Source organism: Terrapene carolina, unplaced genomic scaffold, assembly GCF_002925995.2.
Source record: "Terrapene carolina triunguis isolate 2854851 unplaced genomic scaffold, T_m_triunguis-2.0 Scaffold421, whole genome shotgun sequence".
NCBI classification, from domain to species: Eukaryota; Metazoa; Chordata; order Testudines; family Emydidae; genus Terrapene; species Terrapene triunguis.
Genome location: NW_020664772.1, coordinates 62,305 through 87,864, shown reverse-complemented (window position 1 = coordinate 87,864; position 25,560 = coordinate 62,305). Strand labels below are relative to the sequence as shown.

Genomic DNA, 25,560 nt, shown 5'->3' with positions numbered 1-25,560 from the left:
AATAGGACATGGGAAGGGAGAGCACCCAAGTCTAAGGAGACTCTTTCTCTCCTCTTCTCCCAGACATTGGCAGGAGGCAGAAGAACCAGCAACTTGGCAGCAAGGAGCTGATTAGTCATTTCCTTCTTTGTCTGGGGTTTGTAGGCCAGGCAGAGTCAGAGGTCACTGGTCAGCATGGGGTTGGCTGCTGCTGGCTGGCTCCTGGACAGATATTTGACTGTATCCTGCCCATATTTGTGGGATTGGGCAAATGCATTACTCATTTTGCCCAACCTGATTGAGGTCCCATGGACAATTTCTCTCGCGCGTGTGTTCTCCGGTGTTTCGTGAGGCCCGTGCTTGATCTGAAGCTTTTCCCACACTCGGGGCATTCATAAGGTTTCTCTCCTGTGTGGAGTCTCTGATGGATAGTGAGAGTTGAGCTGGCCCGGAAGCACTTCCCACACTCAAAGCATTTATAAGGTTTCTCTCCCGTATGGATTCTCTGATGTCTAATGAGGGTCCTGCTGTCTCTGAAGCTTCTTCCGCAGTTGGGGCATACATGAGCTTCATGTCCCATGTGGGTTCTCTGATGGACGACAAGGGCTGAATGAACAGTGTAGCTTTTCCCACACTCAGGGCTTTGATGGGGTTTCACTGACATGTGTTTCTTTTGATGCTTTTGGAGGGATTCACTCGTGATGAAGGTTTCCACGCTGTCAGGGCATTGGTAGGCTCTCTCCCTGCTGTGGATTTTGCGATGCTTATTGAGGGACTTGTTCGCAATGAAGGCTTTCTCACAGTCAGGGCATTTATAGGGTCTCTCCCCTGTGTGCATTCTCCTATGGCTAATGAGGCTTGAGTTGGAGATGAAGCCTTTCCCGCAGTCGGGACATCTATAGGGTCTCTCTCCTGTGTGGGTTCTCCGGTGTCTAAGGAGGGACGAGCTACTACAGAAGCTTTTCTCACACTCGATACATACATGTTTTCTCTGTGCCATCTGTATTCCTTGCTGGCTTTTAAAGTTGAGGTTTTTGTGACCTTCCCCACTGTGAGTGGATTGAACCCATCTCTTCTCTGGGTGGTTTCCTTGCAGCCTCTCTGGCCTGCCCTGACTCTCACGGGCTGGAGAGACATCCCCTTCTGATCTTCCTGATGATATCTCACCACCTTCCTGTTGAGGATCCTCCTCCTCCTTCTCACTCACCATCCCATCACCTGCTGGGACAGAGAGAGAATCCAGGTTTCAGAGTAGCAGCCGTGTTAGTCTGTATCCGCAAAAAGTACAAGCACTTCTGTTCTTTTTTAGAGAGAATCCAGACAGGAGTCAGTCCCGGTGCTGAGGGGAAGGGAGGAAAGGGAACCTCAGAAAGAGGGGAACAAACAAAATAACCGCTGGGAAGATTGAAAAATTAGGAGCCAATTTTCCCCACCCCCAACTTTTTCACCAGAGGAGAGAGAGGAGGGCACCAATTCTGCCTTCACATCCCATCTGAATACTCAGGTGGAGGGAACTAAAGCCAAGTCTCAGTCAGGAGGGGTGGGAAGCCATGAGTGACTCTGCCATGAGGATACGGTACCTGATGGGCACAAGCCTGACCTGAGTGAGATGAGGAAGAAGTGGAGGAGCTCATGGGGCCTTTGTCGTAATCCCACCATTTTCCTTTCCTCAGCCATTGTTTCAGAATGGGTCTAACGGGTTCTTCCTCTGAGCTTTCCTCGGAGCTCTGGATATCTGGGATCCAGGCCTCTTCACCTCGTTCTAGCCGAGCAAGCAACTCAGGTTGGTAAATCGGAGATCCTGCTCGGGGGAAAGAAACAGGTGACAACAGCGTGAAGCACACATTTGTGGAGTGTTTGATACAGAGAATGTGCTGTGATTTTTTCAAACCTAACCTCTTCTTAAAAAAATAAAATCCTCTGGCCACCCACCTGGCTGCTCAAAGCCACAGGACCCTCTGTTAAGGGTGGGGATTTAACTCTTTACGTCTCTGCTGGGAACACACACAGCCAGATGCCCGTCATCAAAGGGGTTCCTAAGTTACATAGAAAACAGCTCCGTTTCCCTGGATCTGCTCTTTGAAAACAGAGAGGGGACTGTGAGAGAATAGTAAGGAGGCTCAGGGCCAGTGAACGCAGTCCTTGCCCTGAAAAGTTTGCAATCTAGTTTAAGACAGGGATCAGTGAGTGAGTGTAACAAACAACAAGGGAGAAGGGAGGCTGGGGGAGGATAACAATGATTAGAACAGGCAGTGACCCACCCTAGCAACACCCACGGCCTAAATGAAAATGGTTACATTTTTAAACAAAACCAACCTATGTGCATTTCTGCCTCTCTCTCTGTTTAGGAACAAAGTATGTAGGTTACACTGGTAGGATGGGGGACTGTATCACGGGAAGCAGTGACTTTGTAAAGGACTTAGGAGTCACAGCGAATAATCAGCTGAATATGATCTCCCAGTACAATGCTATGGCTAAAAGGGTTAACATGATCCTTGGATGTATAAACAGAGGGATATCAAGGAGGATGGGGGATGTATACAGCATTGACGCAACCATTACTGGACACTGTGTTCAGTTCTGGCATCCACCCTTGAAGCTGGGTGATGAAAAAATTAGAAACCGTTCAGAAAAGAGCCATGAGAATGATTCAGGGTCTGGAAAACCTCTCACAATGAGAGAATTAAGAAGCTCAAATTTTATTTTACCCAAGAGAAGGTTAAGTGGTGACTTGGTCATAGCCTAAAAGCACCAACCGAAAGAGGAGATTTCTGATAGTTTTCAAGCTAGCAAACAAAGGCAGAACAAGATCCAATGGCTGGAAGCTGCACTAGAGAAATTTGTACTAGAAATCAGATACAATCTTTTTTTAACAGTGAGGACGATTAACCATTGGAACAACTGGCCAAGGGATGAGGAAGATTCTCCATTTTCTAGAGTCTTTAGATCCCGATTGGATGTCTCTTTAAAAATGATCTGCTCCAGCCCAATCAGTAGTTATGGACTTAACTGGATGAAATTCTCTGGCCTGTATTATGCAGGAGGTCAGACTATATGATCATAGTGGTCCCTTGTGGTCTTAATATCCATGAAAATATGTGTCCATTTTTAAAATAATCTTTCTTTCTTTCTTTCTTTCTTAACCTCAGCCTATTTCTATTATTTTGATAGTAAAATCTCAGACTCTAATTCCTCGGGAAAAGGACAATGGAAATTCCTCAGGAAAATAAAAATTGGACCATGTCACTCAAAGGTCTAAGTCTAAAATCAACCTGTTCAGGAAAGACAGAAGAAGCTGAACAAGGATACCCAGAGTCAGTTACGGCTGCAGGGAAAAGAGGAAGGTAGCAGAAAAGAAGAATGAACTAATGTACCCAGAGAGGTTAAGAAGAATAATGTGAGATTTTACAAAGCTACCAGGACAAAAAGGAGCATTGGAAAAGGTAGATCCATTAACAAATGGAGGGTAAGGAAATGAATGATGACTCAGAGATGACCAGGCACTAAACTACTTTATAAAGCCCTCTCCAGCAAGTAAAATATGGAGATGCAAGTTGTGGACTCATAGTTAAGATTGACATTAAGGCTAATTTTGCACTTAAAGCAGGATTCAGCCTCATTGTCATGTCTGAAGAACACAGTGTATCCTCCCCAAAACTGCAGCACTTACGTTTTGAACATGGAATCATTTTTTTGAGAATTTGCTAGTAAATCCATTCATTAGTTTACAAGTCAAAATTAATTAAATAATGGGTCATTTAAGAAATTTTACCACTTGGTGTCTCACTTTTTTCAATTCAAATGATCTTAGTAACATAATAATGCAGACTCTTTAAACTTCCCTTATAGTTAAAACTCACTGGCATCTTCTATATAAGTTAAATTTTAAGGGCTTTTTTGTGTCTGTGTTTGTTTTTAAGATTCATGGTCATTTATTGCCGTCATTGTTCATATGAAAATTTCTCCAACAGAATAATTTTCAGAGAGTTCCGTGAAGCCCTGCTCTATTTCAGAATGGCTGCCATCTCCTTTTGTTCTCACTGGGACTAATCCAGCAATTCTCAAACTTCATTGCACCATGACCCCCTTCGGACAACAAAAAATGCTACATGACCTCAGGGCGGGGGACCGAAGCCTGAGCCCACCTGAGCCTCACCACCCTGGCCAGGAGGGCCAAAGCCAGAGCCACACCTCCCCAGGCAGGGGGCCAAAGCTGAAGCCCATGGGCTTCAGCCCTGGGTGGCCGGGGCCTGTGACCTGAGCCCCACCACCCAAGGCTGAAGCCCTTGGGCTTCGGCTTTGGCCCCAGGCGGTGGGGCTCAGGCTTCAGTTTCAGCCCCAGACCCCAGCAAGTCTAACAGCAGCCCTGGCAACCCCATTAAAACATGGTTTCAACCCACTTTGGGGTCCTGATCAACAGTTTGAGAACCGCTGTCCACAGGCTGCCCTTAGCAAAGCTGGCCACAGTCTCCATTCATTACTACTCTCTGACTCCTGACAACCTACGGTGTGTCTACACTGCAATAAAAAACCTGTGGCACCTAGTCTCAGAGCTTGGGCTCCAGCCTAAGCCTGAATCTCTACACTGCAATTATATAGCCCCATAGCCCCAGCCTGAGTCAGCTGACCTGAGCCAGCCGCAGCCATGCTGCAGGTCTTTGACTGCAGTGTAGACATACCTATAAAGGGCAGCTTGGCTGAATTCCCCCTTGAGAACAATAAGAGAGGGCGGCTATTTTGAAAGAGGATAATTTTGTGTGAGTTTCTCTGAAGGAGAAGATTTTACAGCCTCTGTAGAAGGATAAAACTTTCTATCATGACAAATAACAGCAAACAGTGACCCTTAGTCCTAAATCTTTATTTTCAAAAGCTGCACATTGCACCAGACCGATTCAACCAGGGTTTAACGTGCACTGGTTCCAAATGGGTCAGACATATTTTTAGTACTGCATTGGGGAGAGAAACCTCTCTTATTGGCTGACCTCTTGGGTATGGGCAGCCAATCAGGGCTGCTACAGGAGGCAGGCAGAGCTTTCCTCCCTCCCCTCAGGAACCAGCACTGTTCTCACAGTAGCTCAGGATGGCTCTGCTCCCTTGTCCCCCACCATGAGCAACACGACAACTCCTCTGCTTCTCCCCTCCCTCTCTGCAATACCTGGCCTGGAAGCAGGGATGATGGGGGGGGACCTTAGTGCAGCCCCCCCGTCCCCGGCCTGGGACAGGGCTTGAAGAGCCCCAGGAGCTGCAGGAGGGGCAGAGTTGGCACTGGGGGGGGGGGGTAGAGAGGGGGCAGAAGAGATGTGGGAGCAGAACAGATGGGGGCTGGGGGCCAGAATTAATGGCAGGGTCTGAGGATAGATAGATGTGGGGGTGATGGTAGACCCTCATTTCAGGTAGGAGGGGAAAACTTGCGGGGGGGTGCATGCACTCACACATGCGTTTTTATGTGTGTGAATGCACTCATGTGCTGGGGAATGCGAGGTGGAGGAGGGAGGGAGTGGGTGCAGGGAGTTGCAGAGAGGCACAGGGAAGTTAGGGGTGTTTTCAGGGGACTGGGGGATTTGGGGAGCATGTGCACTGAGGGAAACTGGGATGCAAAGCACCTGTCAACCCAACTGGACGGTATGCTCTGCTTGCTATGTGCTGCTCCAGAGTGGTGTCAAGCAGCCACAGCCTACAGCTGAATCTGGCCAGCGCTGCCAAGCGTTGCTCGTCTTGCATGGCACCCAGGCATCTTGCCAGGCTTGTCTGCAGTCCGGATGCCCAGCTGGGGCATGGGCTGCAATTTTGCCTCATGGCTGCCAGAGGCTCCGGGGGAACCCACTGAGTGGGCAACCATGTGGCTTCCATCTCACTGTTTCCCTGCCCGTATCCAGCAGTGGGGAGCAGTAAGCAGTGGCACCAGAGACAGCAGGTCTCAGGCTCCCCCACCCAGCAAGCAGCCAGCTCCCCATGAACATTCCCAGCCAACTACTCCCACACCCAGACATCGGCCATCCCTGCCAGCTGCCGCCATCTACCCCTGAAGCTCCCAAGCTATTCCTATCTTCCCCCCTTGATTTGTATGCAAATCTACCTACACTAGCCATCACCCAGCTGACCCAGACACCCCCACAAAGCCAGTTGTCCCCAAATCTCTACCCCCCAGGCACTGAACTGCCCCCATCTCCCCCCATTACTAGACACCCCACAAGCCCACCTGCCCTGGCTTCCCCCTCCACACACAGACAGCCCCCACCTACTCCCCAGACACCTTCAGCGCCCAGCCACCTGCCAAGTTTCGTGCAACTTCATGTCCTGTCCCTTCATGATTTGGGGCAGGGGTATTGACCTCAAGCCGTGGGCGACAGGGGATGGATCACTTGATGATTACCTGTTCTGTTCATTCCCTCTGGGGCACCTGGCATTGGCCACTGTTGGAAGACAGTATACTGGGCTAGATGGACCTTTGGGCTGACCCAGTATGGCTGTTCTTATGTTCTTAAGCCGAAGCTTAAGGGCACATATAAATTATGCAAATGAATGGTCTAATTTGCATAAAATGTCACACATGGAGTGGTACAAACTTGGCAGCTATGTCTAGCTCTAAATGTTAAAATAAAAATAAAAGATTTGCTGTTGATCCCATGTTTCTTCAAGCAATGAGAAATAGTCCATGGTAACATTCTCTTTGGGCTTCTTGCTTACTGTTCATGCATGCCATTTTTAATTTAAATAAACAAATACATGTTTTGCTTGGGAATTTCTAATGTTAAGAACTGGGATAGAAATTGAGATTACACATCAATAATATAGGGTAATTATACATTACATGGTGACTGTAATGATCTCAAATCAAGTATTTTAAGACCAGGACATTCAGAGTTAAATAACCTAAAAAAAACCAACAAAAATCCTAACATGTTAAGGCATGAAATAGCTAACAGGATGTTGGGAATCATTAAGAAAGGCGTTGATAATAAGACAGAAAATATCATATTGCCTGTATATAATTCCACGGCACACCCACATCTTGATTACTGCCTGCAGATGTGGTTGCCCAATCTCAAAAAAGATATATTGGAATTGGAAAAGGTTCAGAAAAGGGCAACAAAAATGAGTAGGGGTATGGAACAGCTGCCATATGATTAGAGATTAATAAGATTGGGACTTTTAAGCTTGGAAAAGAGACAACTAAGGGGGGATATGATAGAGGTCTATAAAATCATGACTGGTGTGGAGAAAGTAAATAAGGAAGTGTTATTTACTCCTTCTCATAACACAAGAACTCGGGGTCACCAAATGAAATTAATAAGCAGCAGGTTTAAAACAAACAAAAGGAAGTATTTCTTCACACAAGGCATAGTCAACCTGTGGAACTCCTTGCCAGAGGATGTTGTGAAGACCAAGACTATAACAGGGTTCAAAAAAGAACTAGACAAGTTCCTGGAGGATAGGTCCATCAATGGCTTTTGGCAGGGACGGTGTCCCTAGCCTGTTTTCCAGAAGCTGGGAATGGGCAACAGGGGATGAATCACTTGGTGATTACCTGTTCTGTTCATTCCCTCTGGGGTACCTCGCATTGGCCACTGTCAGAAGACAGGATACTGGGCTACATGGACCTTTGGTCTGACCCAGTGTGGCCGTTCTTATGTCCCCAAACCACCTTAACTCATCCCTGTGATGATGCCATGAGGGGAAGGAGGAGCAAAATCAAATGTGTCTTTCAAAATCAATTGAATCTGATCTGGGACAACAAACCTAAAAATGCTTTAAGTGTGACCTAGTGGGTAGAGCACTAGCCTGTCACGCTCAAGATAGAGCTCTGCTGCTGGGTGATTGTGGCCAAGTCATGTCATGGTTCCGTGCCTCAGTTTCCCCACCTGTGCAGTGGGTATAATGATACTGCCCTCCTTTGTAAAGCCCTTTGTGCTCTACTGATGAAAAGAGGTATGGTTATTGTGCGGTCTCACTGCAGGATGGAGTTAAAGCCATCTGGGTGTCCTAATTGTGTGTTTCAGAGCTTAAAGCATTTATAATTCTTTTGAGTGTCACACTAATTCTGAATTTCCTGGGCTTGTAACACTCAGCTCTGGGAGAATTACAGCATCCCTGTGACTTATCTGACCCTAAATTACTGGTCTGACCTCTCAAACTTAGCTCCAGCGTTTTGTATGGGAATAGAAAGGGAGTGTGCACAGTTACCTGGAGAAATCTGGCAGTGCACCAGTGTGGGAGCGGGAACGGTCTCCCCAAGGACTGGCCAAAGCACTAGGAAATACACCACAGGGAACAACCCTGCCTTGGCTCAGGGAGACGGATGGGATGGGGATTTTCTTCCCTACCCCTTATTTATTGCATGGGAGTGAGTGAGCAGGGAATGGTCTCTATTAAGAACATAAGAACGGCCATACTGGGTCAGATCAAAGGTACACCTAGCTCAGTATCCCAACAGTGGCCAATGCCAGGTGCCCCAGAGGGAATGAACAGAACAGGACAATCATAGGTGATCCAAACCGTGTCGCCCATTCCCAGCTTCTGGCAAACATGGGCTCTGGAAATGTCTGATCCCTCTGATATCTACTGCACCAGTAGAGCACCCAGGGCCCTTCGGAGACCCCCGCCAGTTCGACTAACCAAGTGGCAAGGAATCCTTACCCGTTGTGAGCACTGTCCTGCAATGCTTTGGCATGGGATCCCTGAAGAGGGTTCTCTGAGCAGGGTCCAGCACAGCCCACTGCTCCTCCGTGGCACAGACGGTCACCTCCTCGAAAGCCTCTGGCACCTGAAACAGCATCCTCCACTCAGGACCAGCCCCTGCAGCAGTACACCCCCAGCCCGGTCATGAGAACAGCCTCACCCCCAGGCACAGAGTGCAGGAATTCTCTCACACACACAAACCCACCAGCATCTCTCTGAAAATCCCCACCTGAGCTGGCTCCATCACAGCCATTTCCCTGGCCTGTCCCCTGGGAGGATGGGACGATCTGGAGTGAAACGTGGTCCTTATTCTGCTGCCTGTCAGGGCAAGAAAGGTGATGGAGGTTTCAGAAGACTTTGGTCCATTTCACACCCCAATTTCCCTCGCGCAGAGAGACTAGTTCTAAATGCTGTGATGCTGGGAAAACCCCGGGGCACTTTATTCCAGTGCAGACCCGGCCCCTCCCACCGGGACCAAACCCACCCAGACATTGGTACCCCGCTTCCCAGGCACAGAGCCTCTTAGCCAAGCGCAGAACGAAAGGAGCCGCTCTGGGGGATCCCCCCTGACACAGTCCCCAGGGGACCAGGCAGAGGCAGGAACTGGCTTTTCCTCTCCCTGCTCCTCACTTTGTCCCAGGAAAGTCAATCTGCCCCGGGGGCTGCAGGGAATGGGGCTGGGCAGGGCTGGGAGCCGGGAACCTTCCTCCCCACTGATTGCTCCTGCTGCCCCTGCTAGTCTCTGCCCCTGTCTCCCTCCTGCCCCCTCGGGCTGGGAGACTCGGTCCCTGGCCCGCCCCGGGCGTTCGCTCTCCTGGAGCTGGCTCGGCTCCTGCAGGCGCTCAGGGGGGCAGAGCCTGGGGGGGATCAGGGAGGGCAGCAGCTCTGGGACTCGCAGACCCCCGCCCCCCCCGGGAGCAGAGCTGGGGCGAGGAGGGGCCGTTGGTGCAGAGTCACTTTCCTGCCCGGCCCCAGCCCTATCCCCCGGGTTTCTCCCCTCACCTGCAGGCTCCGGCTCAGGGGCTGGTGTCGGCAGAGCCCGGGGCTGCCCCAGGGGCTGGTTCCAGCCACCGCAGAAAGTTCCCATCTCCCAGCACAGAGCCCACTGGGGGAGCAGCAGCTGCACATCAGGCTCCCAGATCACAAAGGAGGCAGCAGCAACAGCAGCATCTGACCCAGGAATCCCAGAGACCCCACCTCCCCCCCATGCATGAACAAATACAGACAGAGAACACACAAGTTGCCCCCCCTTAGCAATAGCCACAGCCCTCCCGGTGCCCCCGCCCATCATTGTGCTCCCAGCAGGTGTGGGTGGGGCCCCCACCCATCCACTCCCTGGAAAGTGTTGGTGGGAGGAACCCACCTTGCACATCCACCTCTAGGCAAGGTGATTTTGTGGCTGGGTCATCAGGGTGAGTGCTGGGGGAGGTGCCAGAGGTTGGGAGGGGAAAAGCAGCTGAGGAGTTGGGAGCTCTGGGGATTTTATTGCAAAACTCATGATATTTGGGTTTCTTTAAAATTTTCTCGTTGTCCTGTGATCACCAGCATCTGCCTTGCAAATTCTCCCTCAGCCAAAGCAATTCCCATCCCCCTGTTACTTTCTGTGGGCCTGAATTCACGCTGCTCTCTCAGAAAATGCCTGCCAGTCCCTAGGAAGCTGCCCCCCAATAAATAGTTTGGCCGACTCCTGTTGTTCAGCCAATGAGTCTGAACCCAGGCTAAAAAAACAACAAGGAGTCTGGTGGCACCTTAAAGACTAACAGATTTATTTGGGCATAAGCTTTCATGAGTAAAAACCTCACTTCTTCGGATGCATAGAGAGAGCAGGGAAAGAACTGGACAGTGTCAGATAATAAAAAAATACAGTCGTAACCAGAGAGTTGCACACTTCATTGCTTGTCGGCTGAGCTAACTGCACACAGTAGGGCAGTGGTCCCCAAGCTTTTGAGGGTCGCACCCCCTTCTTCCCCATCCATGTCCCCCCCACAGCCAGGGCCAGGAGCGGGGCCGCAGCTCTCGGGGGGGGGGGGAAAGAGGGGAATGTGGACAGGGGCAAGGGGGCTGAGGCTGGGACCACAGCTGCGGATGGGTCTGTGGCTGGGAGCAGAACTGCAGCCGGGACCCCAGCCGGACGTGGAGCAGCAGCGAGACTGGGGCTGAGGTCAGGTGCAGGGTCGGGAGCCAGGGCCGCAGCTGGGGGTGGGGCCAGAGCAGAGCTGGGGGCGGGATGGGGCTGGGTGATGCTCCCTCTCCATCCCCCATGGGAGCTGGCCTGGCCCACTGCACCCCCCCGAACATTCCTCCATGCCCCCCTGGGCGGGGCCCACCCCAGTTTGGGGACCTCTGCACTAGGGGATCCCTGCATCATTCTATTCCCCCTGCAAGTTCCATGTGTGCCTACCTCCCATCGCCTCTATTTCAGGTTCCCCCATTCCTCCCACCCCCATGCCAAGGGCTCCAAGGGCTCCCATTTTCCCCTCAACATTTTAATCTCTGCTAGGACTATGGGGCTGAGATGCGGAGTGTTGCTAGCTGGAAGGTATCAATGGTTGCCATCAATGAGATTGTAACATCACTCCTGAGTTGCGGAAGGCAGGTGAGAGTATTGTTGTCCTGTGGCTGCATAGGCTCTTCCAGACCCTCCAGTGCACTAATACCATCCCCCATGACTGGAAGAAGGGTGTTATTCTGGTTCAAACTTTGGTGGCACAAATAAGATGGCCAGTGATGGATATAAACTGAATAGACCACCTTCAGCACCTAGCCAGAGATCAATATGAGTGGCTCTCAATTTCCAAGAAGGCCACATTCCTTTGGGATTTGCCATGATCAACCAGTTCTTTGATCTACAGACAATTGGAGACTCAGTAGGGTTTGGCCCAATTGGATGCAGTGTTCAAAAGTTATCGCGTTACATCCAGATAAACGGAGAAATACCATCAAATTGATTGTTGGTCTTCTCTTTCCTCAGCTAGATAAGGACCTTTCCCTGCTCAGGTATCTGCATCCTTCTTAACACACAGTAGTGATGTTGCATGGTTCCCTGGGAGGTGGGAATGCAGCAATTACAGATGCATCATGCTGTTGTCAGTCCTGAGGAAAATCTTCACTCCTGTGTTAATGTCTTGAATTAACGAAGCACTTTTGCGAAGGCCACGATATTCACAGTGTGACTTGAGACCTCATTGTTCCGCGATTGACCAGATCTTTACTGCGAGACAGCTTTGTGAGAAGATGGCTGAACTTAATAAGCCATGCACAGCCATGGTACAGATTTCCGCCAGCATTTTGATTCAGTGCACTGAGCGAGGCTGTAGGATCTGATGAGGTGACTCGGCATCCCTGGGTATCCTTGACAGAAGAGCTCCGTCATGGAAGGGAAAGCACGGTGTCCTATATCTACGCAAGTTCAACAAGGCTGAGTTTTGACACCATCGCTGTTCAGTGTCAACAACTGATCGGTTGACAAATAAGCTTGAGGAGGCAGAAGTGGGTGGAATTGAGCTGAATACCACTCCTCTTTGAGATCTCAAATACATCAATGGCATTGTCTTGCTGGCTCAGTCTCAATTGCACATCGGTATGGTTATTAATCCCCAGTGGCCTCCAGCTCCAGATTGCAATCAGCTCAGTATTAACCTGTCCAGACAGGAGACTGAGCAAGTGGCAACTGTCAAATATTTGGCCAGTGTCATGGACAGGGCTGCAGGATGCTCAAAAGATGGCACTTATACAGTAGTGGTGGTTGCCGTGTTTCGGGCATTTCAGCAGCCTTTGTGGGGAGGTTGTGACATCAAGCTTGCTACGAAACTGTGGCTCTAAAAAACCATGGCTCCAAACCATTGTATGGAAGTGGGCGCTGAGGAAGACTGAAGAACATCACATTCTCGTCATCTGCATCAACTGCTCCCGATCCAGTGGCAGGACAAGATCAGAAATGAGGCTATTTGAAGCCAAACCCAGCAATCACCTCCAACAGGTTTGGTTTCAGTGGCTTTCTTGGGCCTGGTCCACACTAAGCCCCCAGTTCGAACTAAGATACGCAACTTCAGCTACGTGAATAACGTAGCTGAAGTTGAAGTACCTTAGTTCAAACTTAAAAGTACTTACCGCGGGTCCACACGCGGCAGGCAGGCTCCCTCGTCGACTCCGCCTACTCCTCTCGCAGAGCAGGATTACCGGCATTGACGGCGAGCACTTCCGGGATCGATTTATCGCGTCTAGACAAGACGCGATAAATTGATCCCAGAAGATCGATTGCTGGCCGCCGAACCAGCGGGTAAGTATAGACGTACCCTTGGTGTGGACATATTATTAGAAAGGAAGACCAATGAGTTCCAAAGTGTGTGTATGAAAGAATGCCACTACACAGACAAGGATCACATGGGCACCAAAATCTTTTTGGAGACTCGGTAGGGTTCGGCCCAATTGGATGCGGTGTTCAAAAGTTATCGCATTACATCCATATAAACAGAGAAATGCCATCAAATTGACTGTCAGCCTCTCTTTCCTCAGCCAATTAAGGACCTTTCCCTGCTCTGGTACCTGAATCCTTCTTAACACCCAGTAATTAGTGCGGTTGCATGGTTCCCTGGGAGGTGGGAGACTACTATTATCCCCATGGCGGGAATGGGAGGAACAGATGCACAAAGAGGAGGGGAGGAACTGAGCTGGTTATGGAACCTAGCATTCCAGCCTCCCACTTCCACCCTCCACTCTAATCTAGACCTCACGCCCTTCTCAGAGCTGGGATCTGAACCTAGGAGTCCTGAGTCGCAATTCCCCCTGCTCTCACTATTACACAATACTGCCCTCACCGGAACTGCGCAATCCCCCAAAGACCCCCACCTCTCCAGGGAATCTCCACCTCAAATCCCCCCAGTCTCCAGCAACTGCCTGTGTCTGCAGAGATGTACAATACACTGAACATGATGCTAAAATTCTGCAACTTCTGATCAGCATCTCTTACCGCCTGGTAACTACAGACCCACCGGGCCCGTCGCTGCTTCCCTGAATAATGTGCCTCTGCCCCTGCCCAAGAGGCCTTAGGAGCTGCCGACATGTCTCCGAGACAAACTACAAGGGAGCTTTAGTTTACCTCTTCTCTAAATTGGAAAGTGTGTGTGGAACCCTCAGAAATGTCTCCCCATTGATTCCATCACCTGCTCCTCCCAGACCCTGATATGACCCATCTCCCCAGTAGTGCCTAGTGCTCCCTCCTATTCTGGCCTCCACCACCATCCACTGGAACCCAAACCATGTAGCCACCTACTGTCCCACCCAGATCCACCCTCAAATGAAGCAAATTATAATTTGTTGCAGGTGGGCACAGACCCATTGCCCCACACTGAGAGCTCCCATCTTCTGTGGACTTTTTGATGGGAAATTAGAGCAACCTTCGCTTTGTAGCTTTTCCCACAATCGGGACATGTATAGGGTCTCTCTCCCGTGTGTGTTCTCTGATGAACAACCAGGTGTGAGCTCTGAATGAAACTTTCCCCACAATCAGCACAGTTATAAGGTTTTACTCCGGTGTGGATTCTCTGATGAACAGTGCGGTTTGATTTTGAACTGAAGCTTTTCCCACAGTCGGGGCATTTATAGGGTCTCTCTCCCAAGTGGATTCTCTGATGTGAAATAAGGTTTGAGCACCGCGTGAACCTGTCCCCGCACTCACAGCAGGGATAAGGTTTCTGACCCGAGTGCGTTGTCTGGTGCGAAATGAGGTGTGACCTCCGAGTGAAGGTTTTCCCACAGTCACTGCACATAAATGGTTTCTCTCCTGTGTGCAGTTTCAGATGTCTAGTAAGGTTTGATTTGTGATTGAACTTTTTCCCGCACTCAACACATTCATGCTGTTTCTTTTTAGTGCCGATTCTCAGCTGGATCACTGTTTCATTGAGATCCTCCAAGCCTTCCCCTTGGGGAGTGGATTTACCCTGCATCTTCCCTTGGCAGTTTTCCTGCTGCCTTTCTGACCTGCGCCAACTCTCATGGGCTTCTTCCAGATCAGGACTCTGGGAAACATTCACTTTGGATATTCCTGATACCGTCCCATGAGGTTTCACTCGCTTGGGACCTTCCTGCTGTGGATTCTCCTCATCATTCCCACTCACCGTCTCATCACCTGCTGGGACAGAGAGAATCCAGACAGGAGTCAGTCCCTGTGCTGGAGGACAGGGAACTTCAGAAAGGGGAACAGGAAAGGGGGGAACAAACCCAAATATCTGCTGGGGAAATTGAAAAACCAGGAGCTGACTTCCACCCCATCCCTACCTTTCCCAGAAGACAGAGAGAGGAGGGGACCAGTTATGCTTCCACATTCCATGAGAACACTCAGTGGGCCAGGTTTCAGTCATGATGGGTGGGAAGCCATGAATGATATCTACCAGGAAGCTATGTCACCAATCTTCATCTGTAGGGCCCTACCAAATTCACTGTCCATTTTGGTCAATTTCACGGTCAGAGGATTTTTAAAATGGTAAATTTCATTATTTCAGCTATTTAAATCTGAAATTTCACGGTATTGTAATTGTAGGGGTCCTGACCCAAAAATAGGATGACCAGATGTCCTGATTTTATAGGGACAGTCCCGATTTTTGGAGCTTTTTCTTACATAGGCACCTATTACCCCCCACCCGTCCTGATTTTTCACACTTGCTATCTGGTCACCCTACCCAAAAAGGAGTTGCGTGTGTGTGTGGGTGGGTGGGTGGGGGGGTTTGCAAGGTTATTGTAGGGGAGGGGTTGCAGTACTATTACTCCTACTTCTGTGCTGCTGCTGGCAGCGGTGCTGCCTTCAGAGCTGAGCAGCTGGAGAATGGGAGGCTGCTGGCTGGGAGCCCAGCTCTGAAGGCAGAGCCGCTGCCAGCAGCAGCGCAGAGGTAAGGGTAGCATAGTATGGTATCCTGCCCAACTCTGAAGTCAGCACAGAAGTAAGGGTGGCAATACCGTGACCCCCTAAAATAACCTTGTGACCCTCCTGAAACTCCCTTTTGGATCAGGACACCCAATCTGAGAAACACTGGTCTCCCCCCATGAAATCTGTGTAGTATAGGGTAAAAGCACACAAAAGACCAGATTTCACAGGGGGGAGACCAGATTTCATGGTCCGTGACGTGTTTTTCATGGCTGTGAATTTGTTAGGGCCCTCTTCATCTAGGTGAGGTGAGGCAGAACTGGATGAGCATTCCGGGCCTTTGTGGGAATCCCAGCTGTTTACAGCAATGACAGATGGTTTCGCCAATCTGTGTGACTCATTCCTCACCTGTGCAGATGTTTCTCAGGATCTCTCTTTCCTTGGAGCATTGGAGATCTGGTACCCAGGGTTCTTTGCCCCATTCCACCCGGGCAATCATGTCAGGTTTTGGAATTAGAAAACCTGTTCCAGGGAAAGGAAACATGTGAGTCTAGGGTTTTACAGAGTTGTTTCCAGATGTGCTGGCTGGGTGGGCACACTTGTATAAACCAAACAGATGGGCAAATGTTCCTGGAAATCTTTTGGGGGAAGTCAGATGTTTCCTGGAAGATGTGCTGTTGCTCCAGCAGAAGATCCAGGGATCTCCACAAACCAGGTAATTTTATAACTCTGGCAGAGCACAGCTGTGCAACCTCTTCCCCCTTTCTAACAGTGCTGAAGACAGAGCTCTTGCCAGGCAGAGAGCTACTCCTGGGAAGGGAGGGAGACATGAAGTCTCGATTTATGTGAGTGTGTGCCCAAGTTTAATAACACAGAGAGGCATCTACCACCCAGTCTCTCCCTCGGAAGCAATGGGGATGGATTATTCTCTGCATTGTCTCTGAATCTCCTCTCCCATGGGAGAGAGTGTGGGGGAGACAATCTTTCTCACAAGGGTTCTGGGGGCTATGGGGCGGGAATGTCAGAAAATGCCTCCCCCTCAGAGTTTGCACCCAGGGAGGAACGTTCCCGATTCGCTAACATTTGAGAATGTTTTGCTTGTCTGGTTTGATGTGTGAAACGTTGACATTAACGGGGGGTCCCAGGTGTAGGTTATTAAAGCAGGAAGGCTTGAGATAGAGGTGCAAGGGGCCTGCTCAACCCCACCAGCCGTGCCCATAGAAACGGCCTCCCCTCAGGCCTCCAATAATGTCTCTGGGGTTAAATCTCTGACATCAGCCCCCACGGTCTGTCAGAGAAAGGCACGTACCTATGTCGCTGTCCAGCTCCAGTTGCATAGTCTCTAGGGGAAGGAGAGCATGAGAGAGGTAAGAATTCAGACCCCGGCATTCATGGGGATGTTCCAATTGGACATTAATGTAACTGCACTTTTAATTATGAACTAGCAAGGCAGCCCAAGGCCAGCAATGCAGCCGCTGCAGACAGGGCAAGCCCCAGAGGGCTATTGCCATGGCAAAGGCCAGTTCACCCAAGCTGGGGAACACAAGATGGCGCCCGGGGTCAGTGATGTCACGAGAGCCGCCGACTCCTCTCCAGGGCGACTATTACTCTAACCAGAGGAGATGCCACCACGAGACTCCCATTTACCTTTGAATCCCTGCAGCAGCTCCAGCAGGATGGCACTTCTCTGAGAGAAATCCTCAAGTCTCTTCTCCAGCTTCACAAACCCAGACTCTGGCTTCTGCAGCGTTCTGTCCTCCCTGCTGGAGGAAGGCAGAGGGGTGGCAAAGGGGCCTGGTCCACAACCCGAGCCCAGCAGCCCCCGAACTCTGGGGTTATAAGCTTTGTAGACTGAGATGGTCTCACCTGCCTTGAGCCCTGTGCCCAGAGCAAAATGGGACGTGGGAGACACCGAGGCAAGGAACGGTGGCCAATTTGGGAGTTTTCTTTGAACTTGGTCCTTTCACACAAAGCCCCTAATACTTAAGCTAAAGGAGGAACCCCATTGGCTGTCAGATAGTAGCTGGCTTCTCTCCTTACAGAGGCAGCCGCCAGAGGCGTAGACATGGGTGGGCCGAGGCCCACCCACTTAGCATCCAGGCCCACCCAAATCTGAGCAGGGGTGTAGTGCTGCCACAGCGGCCCAGAGCGTCACTTGGGCACCTGAAATCCAGGCTGGAGCTATGCGCTCGCCCTTCAGAAAGCTACACTCCGGCAGCTCTGCCTTGCCGTTTTCTGAGCCACCCCATGCGCATGCCCAGCTCGGCAGGTGAAGCCCTGTGTCTGGGGGCACAAGGGCTAGGAAGAGGGCGTGGCGTCGGGGGAGAAGCGAGCTAGCACCGTCTGTCACTGCCCATCCACCCGCAAGTTAGGGCCCACCCATATTTCCACTCCTAGGTACGCCACTGGCAGCCACTGGGGGGAGACATGATCACGCGCACCAAGCCAGTGTGTCACACTCCATGGACTGGGGGCAGCTGTGTATTCAGTGTGGTTTCCAAGCCTAACTGACCATGAGGGAGACGGAGCCCAGAACTCACCTGCTCTCAGAGCTGCCCACACCCTAGAGAGAGAGAGAGAGAAAGAAGAGGCAGTCAGAAGATGTGTCCCAGGCTGGGGGAGGCCTCCGCTCCTGCAGGCAAGTCGCTATTGGAGTCTCAGATATTTGGGGAATTTCAGACACTCAGAGAGCAGTGGCCATCCCCTCCAGGTGGGATATTTACTCTCAGCAGACCCCGGGGAACCCCTGCTGAGAGGTCCACACTGGCAACCCAGGCACTTCACAAGAAGAAAACATTTGTGACATTCAGCGTGAACTTCGCTTGGTGCTAAGAGCCCACACAAGCCCCTCTTCCCCACTCAACCCAGGGGCTGATCTGGGCTGACACCGGCCCTCTGCACTGGGAGGAATTTCACTCTCTAAGAGTAAGGGCATATACACGTTTACAGGGCGGGAGAGACAGTCTTGGGGTTACAGTGCCCAGGAGCCCTGGATCCCATTCCTGGCTCTGACAAAGACTCACTGTGTGACCTTGGGCAAGTCCCTGCCTCTCTCGGCATCTGTTTCCCCCCTGTGTAAAATGGGGATATGATCCCAATCCCACCTGTTTTGGGATCTAAGGCTGAGATGCTGCCATAGAATTGCTGTGCATTGTCACTGCAATAGCACAATCTCACCTGTACGGATTGGCTCAGTGGCTCCTGCCTGTTCTCTCCTCCCCTCTGATTGAACAGTTCACTGAGCAGAGAAATCTCCTGGGACAGCTCAGAGATGCTCTCGTCCCTTCTCTTGACAATGGCTCTGTCCAGCTTTTCCAGCTGGGACAGCAGCAGCTGCTCCTGCTTCTCCAGAAACCCACATAGATCCTTCCATTCGCAGAGGATCCTCTGTTTCTCGGCTTCCGTCTGTTTCTGCAATTACAGGGAAAGGGCGGCATGGTAACCAGGGGAATATCCTACATTTGTCTCCCAGCAAGATAGGGGAGATATTGGCCAGAGCCAGGATCCCTTGTGGTGCATGATGGGAAGTTCACTTAGAACAGGAAGGATGGAGGGCTCAGGGCAGGGGAGAGCCGCATGTCGCTAATGACAATGGGATGGACTTTTCTCTCCACAACCTCGTCAACTTGCACTGAGCCAAAATCTCCATCCAGTCAGTCCATGTTTTATCTCCTTTCGGTGCTCTACCTTCAAGATTTTAAGGTCAGGAGGGACCATTAGATCATCTAACGGTTTCATGTTCTCTCCACAGGTACTAATGTGGAGAGTGGAGTAGATGATACATCTGAGGGAAGGGAGCAGAAGGAGACTCCACCGATTGGAAGGCATGAGATGCACTGTCCTAGGGATGGGGGTTCCACGACCACCACTCCCAAGAGAAGGAGGAGGGTGGTGGTGGTTGGGGACTCCCTCCTCAGGGGGACTGAGTCATCTATCTGCCGCCCCGACCGAGAAAACCGAGAGGTGTGCTGCTTGCCAGGAGCTAGGATTCACGATGTGACGGAGAGACTGCCGAGACTCATCAAGCCCTCGGATCGCTACCCCTTCCTGCTTCTCCACCTGGGCACCAATGATACTGCCAAGAATGACCTTGAGCGGATCACTGCAGACTACGTGGCTCTGGGAAGAAGGATAAAGGAGTTTGAGGTGCAAGTGGTGTTCTCGTCCATCCTCCCTGTGCAGGGAAAAGGCCTGGGTAGAGACCGTCGAATTGTGGAAGTCAACGAATGGCTACGCAGGTGGTGTCGAAGAGAAGGCTTTGGATTCTTCGACCATGGGATGGTGTTCCAAGAAGGAGGAGTGCTAGGCAGAGACGGGTTCCACCTAACGAAGAGAGGGAAGAACATCTTCGCAAGCAGGCTGGCTAACCTAGTGAGGAGGGCTTTAAACTAGGTTAGCCGGGGGAAGGAGACCAAAGCCCTGAGGTAAGTGGGGAAATGGGATACCAGGAGGAAGCACGAGCAGGAGAGCGCAAGAGGGGAGGACTCCTGTCTCAGACTGAGAAAGCGGAACAATCAGCTTGTTATCTTAAGTGCCTATACACAAATGCAAGAAGCCTGGGAAACAAGCAGGGAGAACTGGAAGTCCTGGCACAGTCAGGGAACTATGATGCGATTGGAATAACAGAGACTTGGTGGGATAACTCACATGACTGGAGTACTGTCATGGATGGATATAAACTGTTCAGGAAGGACAGGCAGGGCAGAAAAGGTGGGGGAGTTGCGTTGTATGTAAGAGAGGAGTATGACTGCTCAGAGCTCCGGTATGAAACTGCAGAAAAACCTGAGAGTCTCTGGATTAAGTTTAGAAGTGTGAGCAACAAGGGGGATGTCGTGGTGGGAGTCTGCTATAGACCACCAGACCAGGGGGATGAGGTGGACGAGGCTTTCTTCCGGCAACTAGCACAAGTTACTAGATCGCAGGCCCTGGTTCTCATGGGAGACTTTAATCACCCTGATATCTGCTGGGAGAGCAATACAGCGGTGCACAGACAATCCAGGAAGTTTTTGGAAAGTGTAGGGGACAATTTCCTGGTGCAAGTGCTGGAGGAACCAACTAGGGGCAGAGCTCTTCTTGACCTGCTGCTCACAAACAGGGAAGAATTATTAGGGGAAGCAAAAGTGGATGGGAACCTGGGAGGCAGTGACCATGAGATGGTCGAGTTCAGGATCCTGACACAAGGAAGAATGGAGAGCAATGGAATAAGGACCCTGGACTTCAGAAAAGCAGACTTTGACTCCCTCAGGGAACTGATGGGCAGGATCCCATGGGAGAATAACATGAGGGGGAAAGGAGTCCAGGAGAGCTTGGTGTTTTTTAAAGAATCCTTATTGAGGTTGCAGGAAAAAACCATCCCGATATGTAGAAAGAATAATAAATATGGCAGGCGACCAGCTTGGCTAAACAGTGAAATCCTTGCTGATCTTAAACGCAAAAAAGAAGCTTACAAGAAGTGGAAGATTGGTCAAATGACCAGGGAGGAGTATAAAAATATTGCTCAGGCATGCAGGAGTGAAATCAGGAAGGCCAAATCACACTTGGAGTTGCAGCTAGCAAGAGATGTTAAGAGTAACAAGAAGGGTTTCTTCAGGTATGTTAGCAACAAGAAGAAAGTCAAGGAAAGTGTGGACCCCTTACTGAATGAGGGAGGCAGTCTAGTGACAGAGGATGGGGAAAAAGCTAATGTACTCAATGATTTTTTTGCCTCTGTCTTCATGAACAAGGTCAGCTCCCAGACTGCTGCACTGGACAGCACAGTATGGGGAGAAGGGGACCAGCCCTCTGTGGAGAAAGAAGTGGTTCGGGACTATTTAGAAAAACTGGACGAGCACAAGTTCATGGGGCCGGATGCGCTGCATCCGAGGGTGCTAAAGGAGTTGGCGGATGTGATTGCAGAGCCATTGGCCATTATCTTTGAAAACTCATGGCGATCGGGGGAGGTCCTGGATGACTGAAAAAAGGCTAATGTAGTGCCCATCTTTAAAAAAGGGAAGAAGGAGGATCCGGGGAACTACAGGCCAGTCAGCCTCACCTCAGTCCCTGGAAAAAGCATGGAGCAGGTCCTCAAGGAATCAATTCTGAAACACTTAGAGGAGAGGAAAGTGATCAGGAACAGTCAGCATGGATTCACCAAGGGGAAGTCGTGCCTTACTAACCTAATTGCCTTCTATGATGAGATAACTGGCTTGTGGATGAGGGGAAAGCAGTGGATGTGTTATTCCTTGACTTTAGCAAAGCTTTTGACCTCACTTCATTCTGAGGCCCCGCCCCTGCTCGGCCTCTTCCCCCCCGAGGCCCAGCCCATCACTCGCTCCTCTCCACCACCTCCCATCCTCGCCCCCTGCTCCCTCCTCTCTGCCTCCTCCACCCCGTGTGAGCAGTGGGCAGGGCCTTGCGGGGGGGAAGAGGCCAAGATAGGGCAGGGCCTCGGGGCAGAGCACAGGCGGAATGGGGGCAGGGCCACAGTCCAGGCACCAGGGCCCACAAAAGATTAATCCAGCCCTGGCCTCAGGGACATATAGGTAGTATATATATATATTGTGTGGATGCGGCCCACATAACACATAGAGAGCAGCATGTGCAGCCCACAATGGTAAATAGGTTGAGAACCACAGATCTAGCTGATCTCCGGTATATCACACATTGTCCAATTTCAAACCAGTGACTCCTGTATTGAACCCAACAACCGGTATCTGACTAAAGCAGGTCTTCCAGAAGGCATCCGCTCAGGATTGAAAGGAATCAAAAGATGGAGAATCCACTGCTTCCCTTGGTAGTTTGTCCTACTGGTTGATCACTCTCACATTTTTATAAAAGTGTCTTATTTCTAATTTGAATTTGTCTGGCTTCAGCTTCCAGCCATGGTTCTTGTTATGCTTTTCTCTGACAGATGAAAGAGCCCTTCAGGATCCAGTATTTTCTTCCTGTGGAGGCACTGAGCCACCTTTTAAAGGAACCCTGGTTCCTGTCATATCTGAACAGCTTGGGCTGGGGTCTTTCTGGGCCAAGACGCAGACAAACGCTTTCCTGCATGGCAGCCACTCACACTCCGAGGGCATCACATTACCCAACACCTGCCCAATCCTGCCCTGTTCCCTGGGCTGCAATGGGGATGGTTCCCTGACTGGGCTGGCAGGACAAGCAGTGTGTTGCCATGTCACTCAGGGTACTCTGATACCAGGCAAGCCTTGGGGAAGGGTTTCTGGGCACCTACCAGCAGCTTCTCACTTTGCATCTCCTCATCAGCTTTGGTTTCTTCTCTCTCTTTTATCAGACAGGCCAGCCGCTCTTGTGACATATCCTGGAAGAAGCGGGGGTGGGAGCCAGGTGTAAGAGGGTTTGATTTTACAGACAGTGCTGTGTCACAGCTGCCAGATTTCAGGGACCCCTCTGCCCCACAGTATCCCTGGCGCACACTCACACAGATCCTAGGGCAGGATTTGGCCCTTAGCTTTCTTGCTTTAAAGCACTGATACTCAGACTGAGGCTCGAGAACCGCAAGTGGCTCTTCAATGTGTCTCCTGTGGCTCTTTGCAGCACATGATAGTAAAACACTGTGTGATTTCATTATTAACCAATCTAAGTTATTATCCAATCAGGATGCTTTTATTCTGTTATTAACCAATGATGTTATTAACTTGCACTGTTATTAACTTATTTGCTTTGAGAATTATATATATATATAAGACTATCCTTGAATCGCAGGATGATTGTCATATAATTGCGGCTGAGTTGCAGACAAGACATGGAAAATCGCAGAAAAGTAATAATGGACCTTTATTAATTGCAGTAATTTGGAAAAGCCGGCTGACAGCAGAAGCCCTGGCCACCCATAGCTGATAGCAGGAGTCCTGGCTGCCTGGGGCTGACAGCTGGAGCCCTGCCATGCGTGGGGATGACAGCCGGAGCCCCGGCCGCCCAGGACTGTCAGTGAGGCTGACTGTTAAAAGGTAACATACATACACCTGAATTCAGCATTAAAATTGTAGTGGAAGTCTAATATTGTGGGATCCACAATTTCCGTAAAATTGTAAATTAAGTAGGGATATATATATAATATTTCCCCTGTCATGCTGTTTAAATATGACTATATAGTACTCTAGTAAATGAAACAATGAATTCACACAACTGTGGCTCTTTTGGATAATAGTGATCACTAATTTGGCTCCTAAACCATTGACTATCACTGCTTTAAAGCTACAGCAGATGGGAGAGAGGATGGCAATCAGGGGGCTGGATTGTCCATACAGAAACAGAGAGAACTGGAAGTAGTAATGATACAGCACAAAAGCACAGCTCCAAAACCCGCCAACCCCCCCCCCCCCAACACCCCCCCCCCCGAGTTCCAAACTCCTTCCCAACTCCCTGACATGCCCCCAAGACCAGCTCCAAATATTGCCGCACACCCCAAATATTCTCCAGAGACCCTGGGTGCACACCATCAATGTATCCCACATCCCCATCACCCCAAAGTCAAATACCCCCCCAACCAAAATCCCAGCTCTTAAAACCCCCACATGTTCAATTCCCCACCATCACCACCACCTGTACTCACATCCTGGCTCCAAGCAAACACCCCCACATAAAGATGACCCACTGTGAATATCCGCTTACTTTCAGAGGTGGAGGGAGGGGCTGAGACTTAGCACCATGCTCTGCAGTAGGCATTGGGCTATAGCTCCCCGCCTGCATCTCCCGACCCCAGCCTCAGCCTCTCCCTGGTTCAGTCACACTCACCCTGCAGCAAGGGCTGTTCTTTCTAGTTTGTGACCTGCGCCCATCGCGTCTCACCTTAGTGCCTTGGGTCATCCCCCGTTCTGGGCCCCACGGGGGGAACTCAGGGTCCCTGGGGCAAACCACGGAGATGGGTTCCTGATCCCCTTGGCAGGACAGTGTCAGCACTTCCCTGGGTCTACCTCATGTCCCACTTCTTCTCGCTCCTCTCCCCCACCCCATGCACTGAGCTGCCTGATGATTCCCGTATGGCCAGCTCTTCTGATTTATTCAAGTCTCATGATATATTGTGATTTTTCTCCTAAGGCCCCAGAACCTGGAGTCGTGTGAGTACACCAGACTCTCAGCTTTCACTTTCTACAAAAATTAAGTTTCTCATCTTTATGGTTGCAATTAAAAAGCATCAACGTGGTGAACCCTCAAGGCTCAAAAGCCAGAAAGAAAATAAAAAAGGGTGACCATACATTCTGTTTTGGCCAGGACAGTCCCCTTTTTTAAGCCGTGTCCCGCCTGTCCCAACTTTTTTGGCAAAAATGGGCATTTGTCCTGTTTGCTCTTGCCTGCTTGATCAGATGGAAAGAGCAAATGGGACAAATGCTCACTTTTGTCAAAAAAGTGGGATGCGGCGGAACGTGTGATGGGGAGGCAGGGCTCAGGCAGGGGGCAGGCAGGGGTGGGGCGAGCAGCGAAGCCAGCCTCGGGGGGGGGGGGGGGGGGGGGGGAGGCAGGGCTCAGGCGGGTAGCTGGAGCCAGCACCGTGCCATCTCCCATTTTCCCTTTGGGAAATATGGTCACCCTAAAATAAAGAGATCTCCACGTGTGTTGTTGTTGTTTTTTTAAATCTCATGATTCTTAAACCAATCTCTTGATTCTCAAATGCTTCAGTGGGCAATAGCGTCATCCCCACCATGCTCCACAGAGCATCCTGCAGGGAACTTTGGAGGAGGAGCCAGGGCTCCACAGGAAGGAAGCCTATGGCAGCAGTCAGTCTGTGTGCACAGGGCTAGCATGCCAGCTACAGTTGCAGCACTTCTGTCAATACTTCTCTGCCAAAGCGCTAGCTCGGTTTTACAAGCCTGGAGTCCAGCTCACGTTATTATTACCCAGTATGTGGCACATGAAACATGCAGGACGGGCTTCTGGCATCTAGGACAGGAAGGGCTCCACTCCGGCTCCTCCAGGGGGTCTGAGTTGCAGGCCCGCGGGCAGATGTTGTGCCCGCAGCTGGCATCTATGAAATATTCCAGGCACACGGGGCAGGAGGAGAGCGTATCTTCCAGGCTCGGCACTGGGCTCCCGTTACCGGCCAT

At 50.6% G+C, this 25,560-nt stretch overlaps 2 protein-coding genes across 2 annotated transcripts in view; one reads left to right on the top strand and one right to left on the bottom strand.

Annotated features, from left to right (window-relative positions):
• The window catches only part of LOC113407817 (zinc finger protein 345-like), a 135,370-nt gene that overhangs the window by 103,643 nt on the left and 6,167 nt on the right, over positions 1-25,560 (top strand). The gene's annotated exons all lie outside the window — the stretch shown is intronic.
• On the bottom strand, positions 260-25,560 carry LOC112119440 (zinc finger protein 436-like). The gene is made up of 10 exons (XM_029913003.1): positions 25,354-25,560; positions 22,731-22,817; positions 18,695-18,928; positions 18,058-18,080; positions 17,165-17,277; positions 16,827-16,859; positions 15,926-16,039; positions 14,014-14,785; positions 695-884; positions 260-613 (listed from the first exon to the last, which is right to left on the bottom strand). Exons 1-10 carry the CDS (start codon positions 25,558-25,560, stop codon positions 260-262), a joined length of 2,127 nt encoding a protein of 708 aa, XP_029768863.1.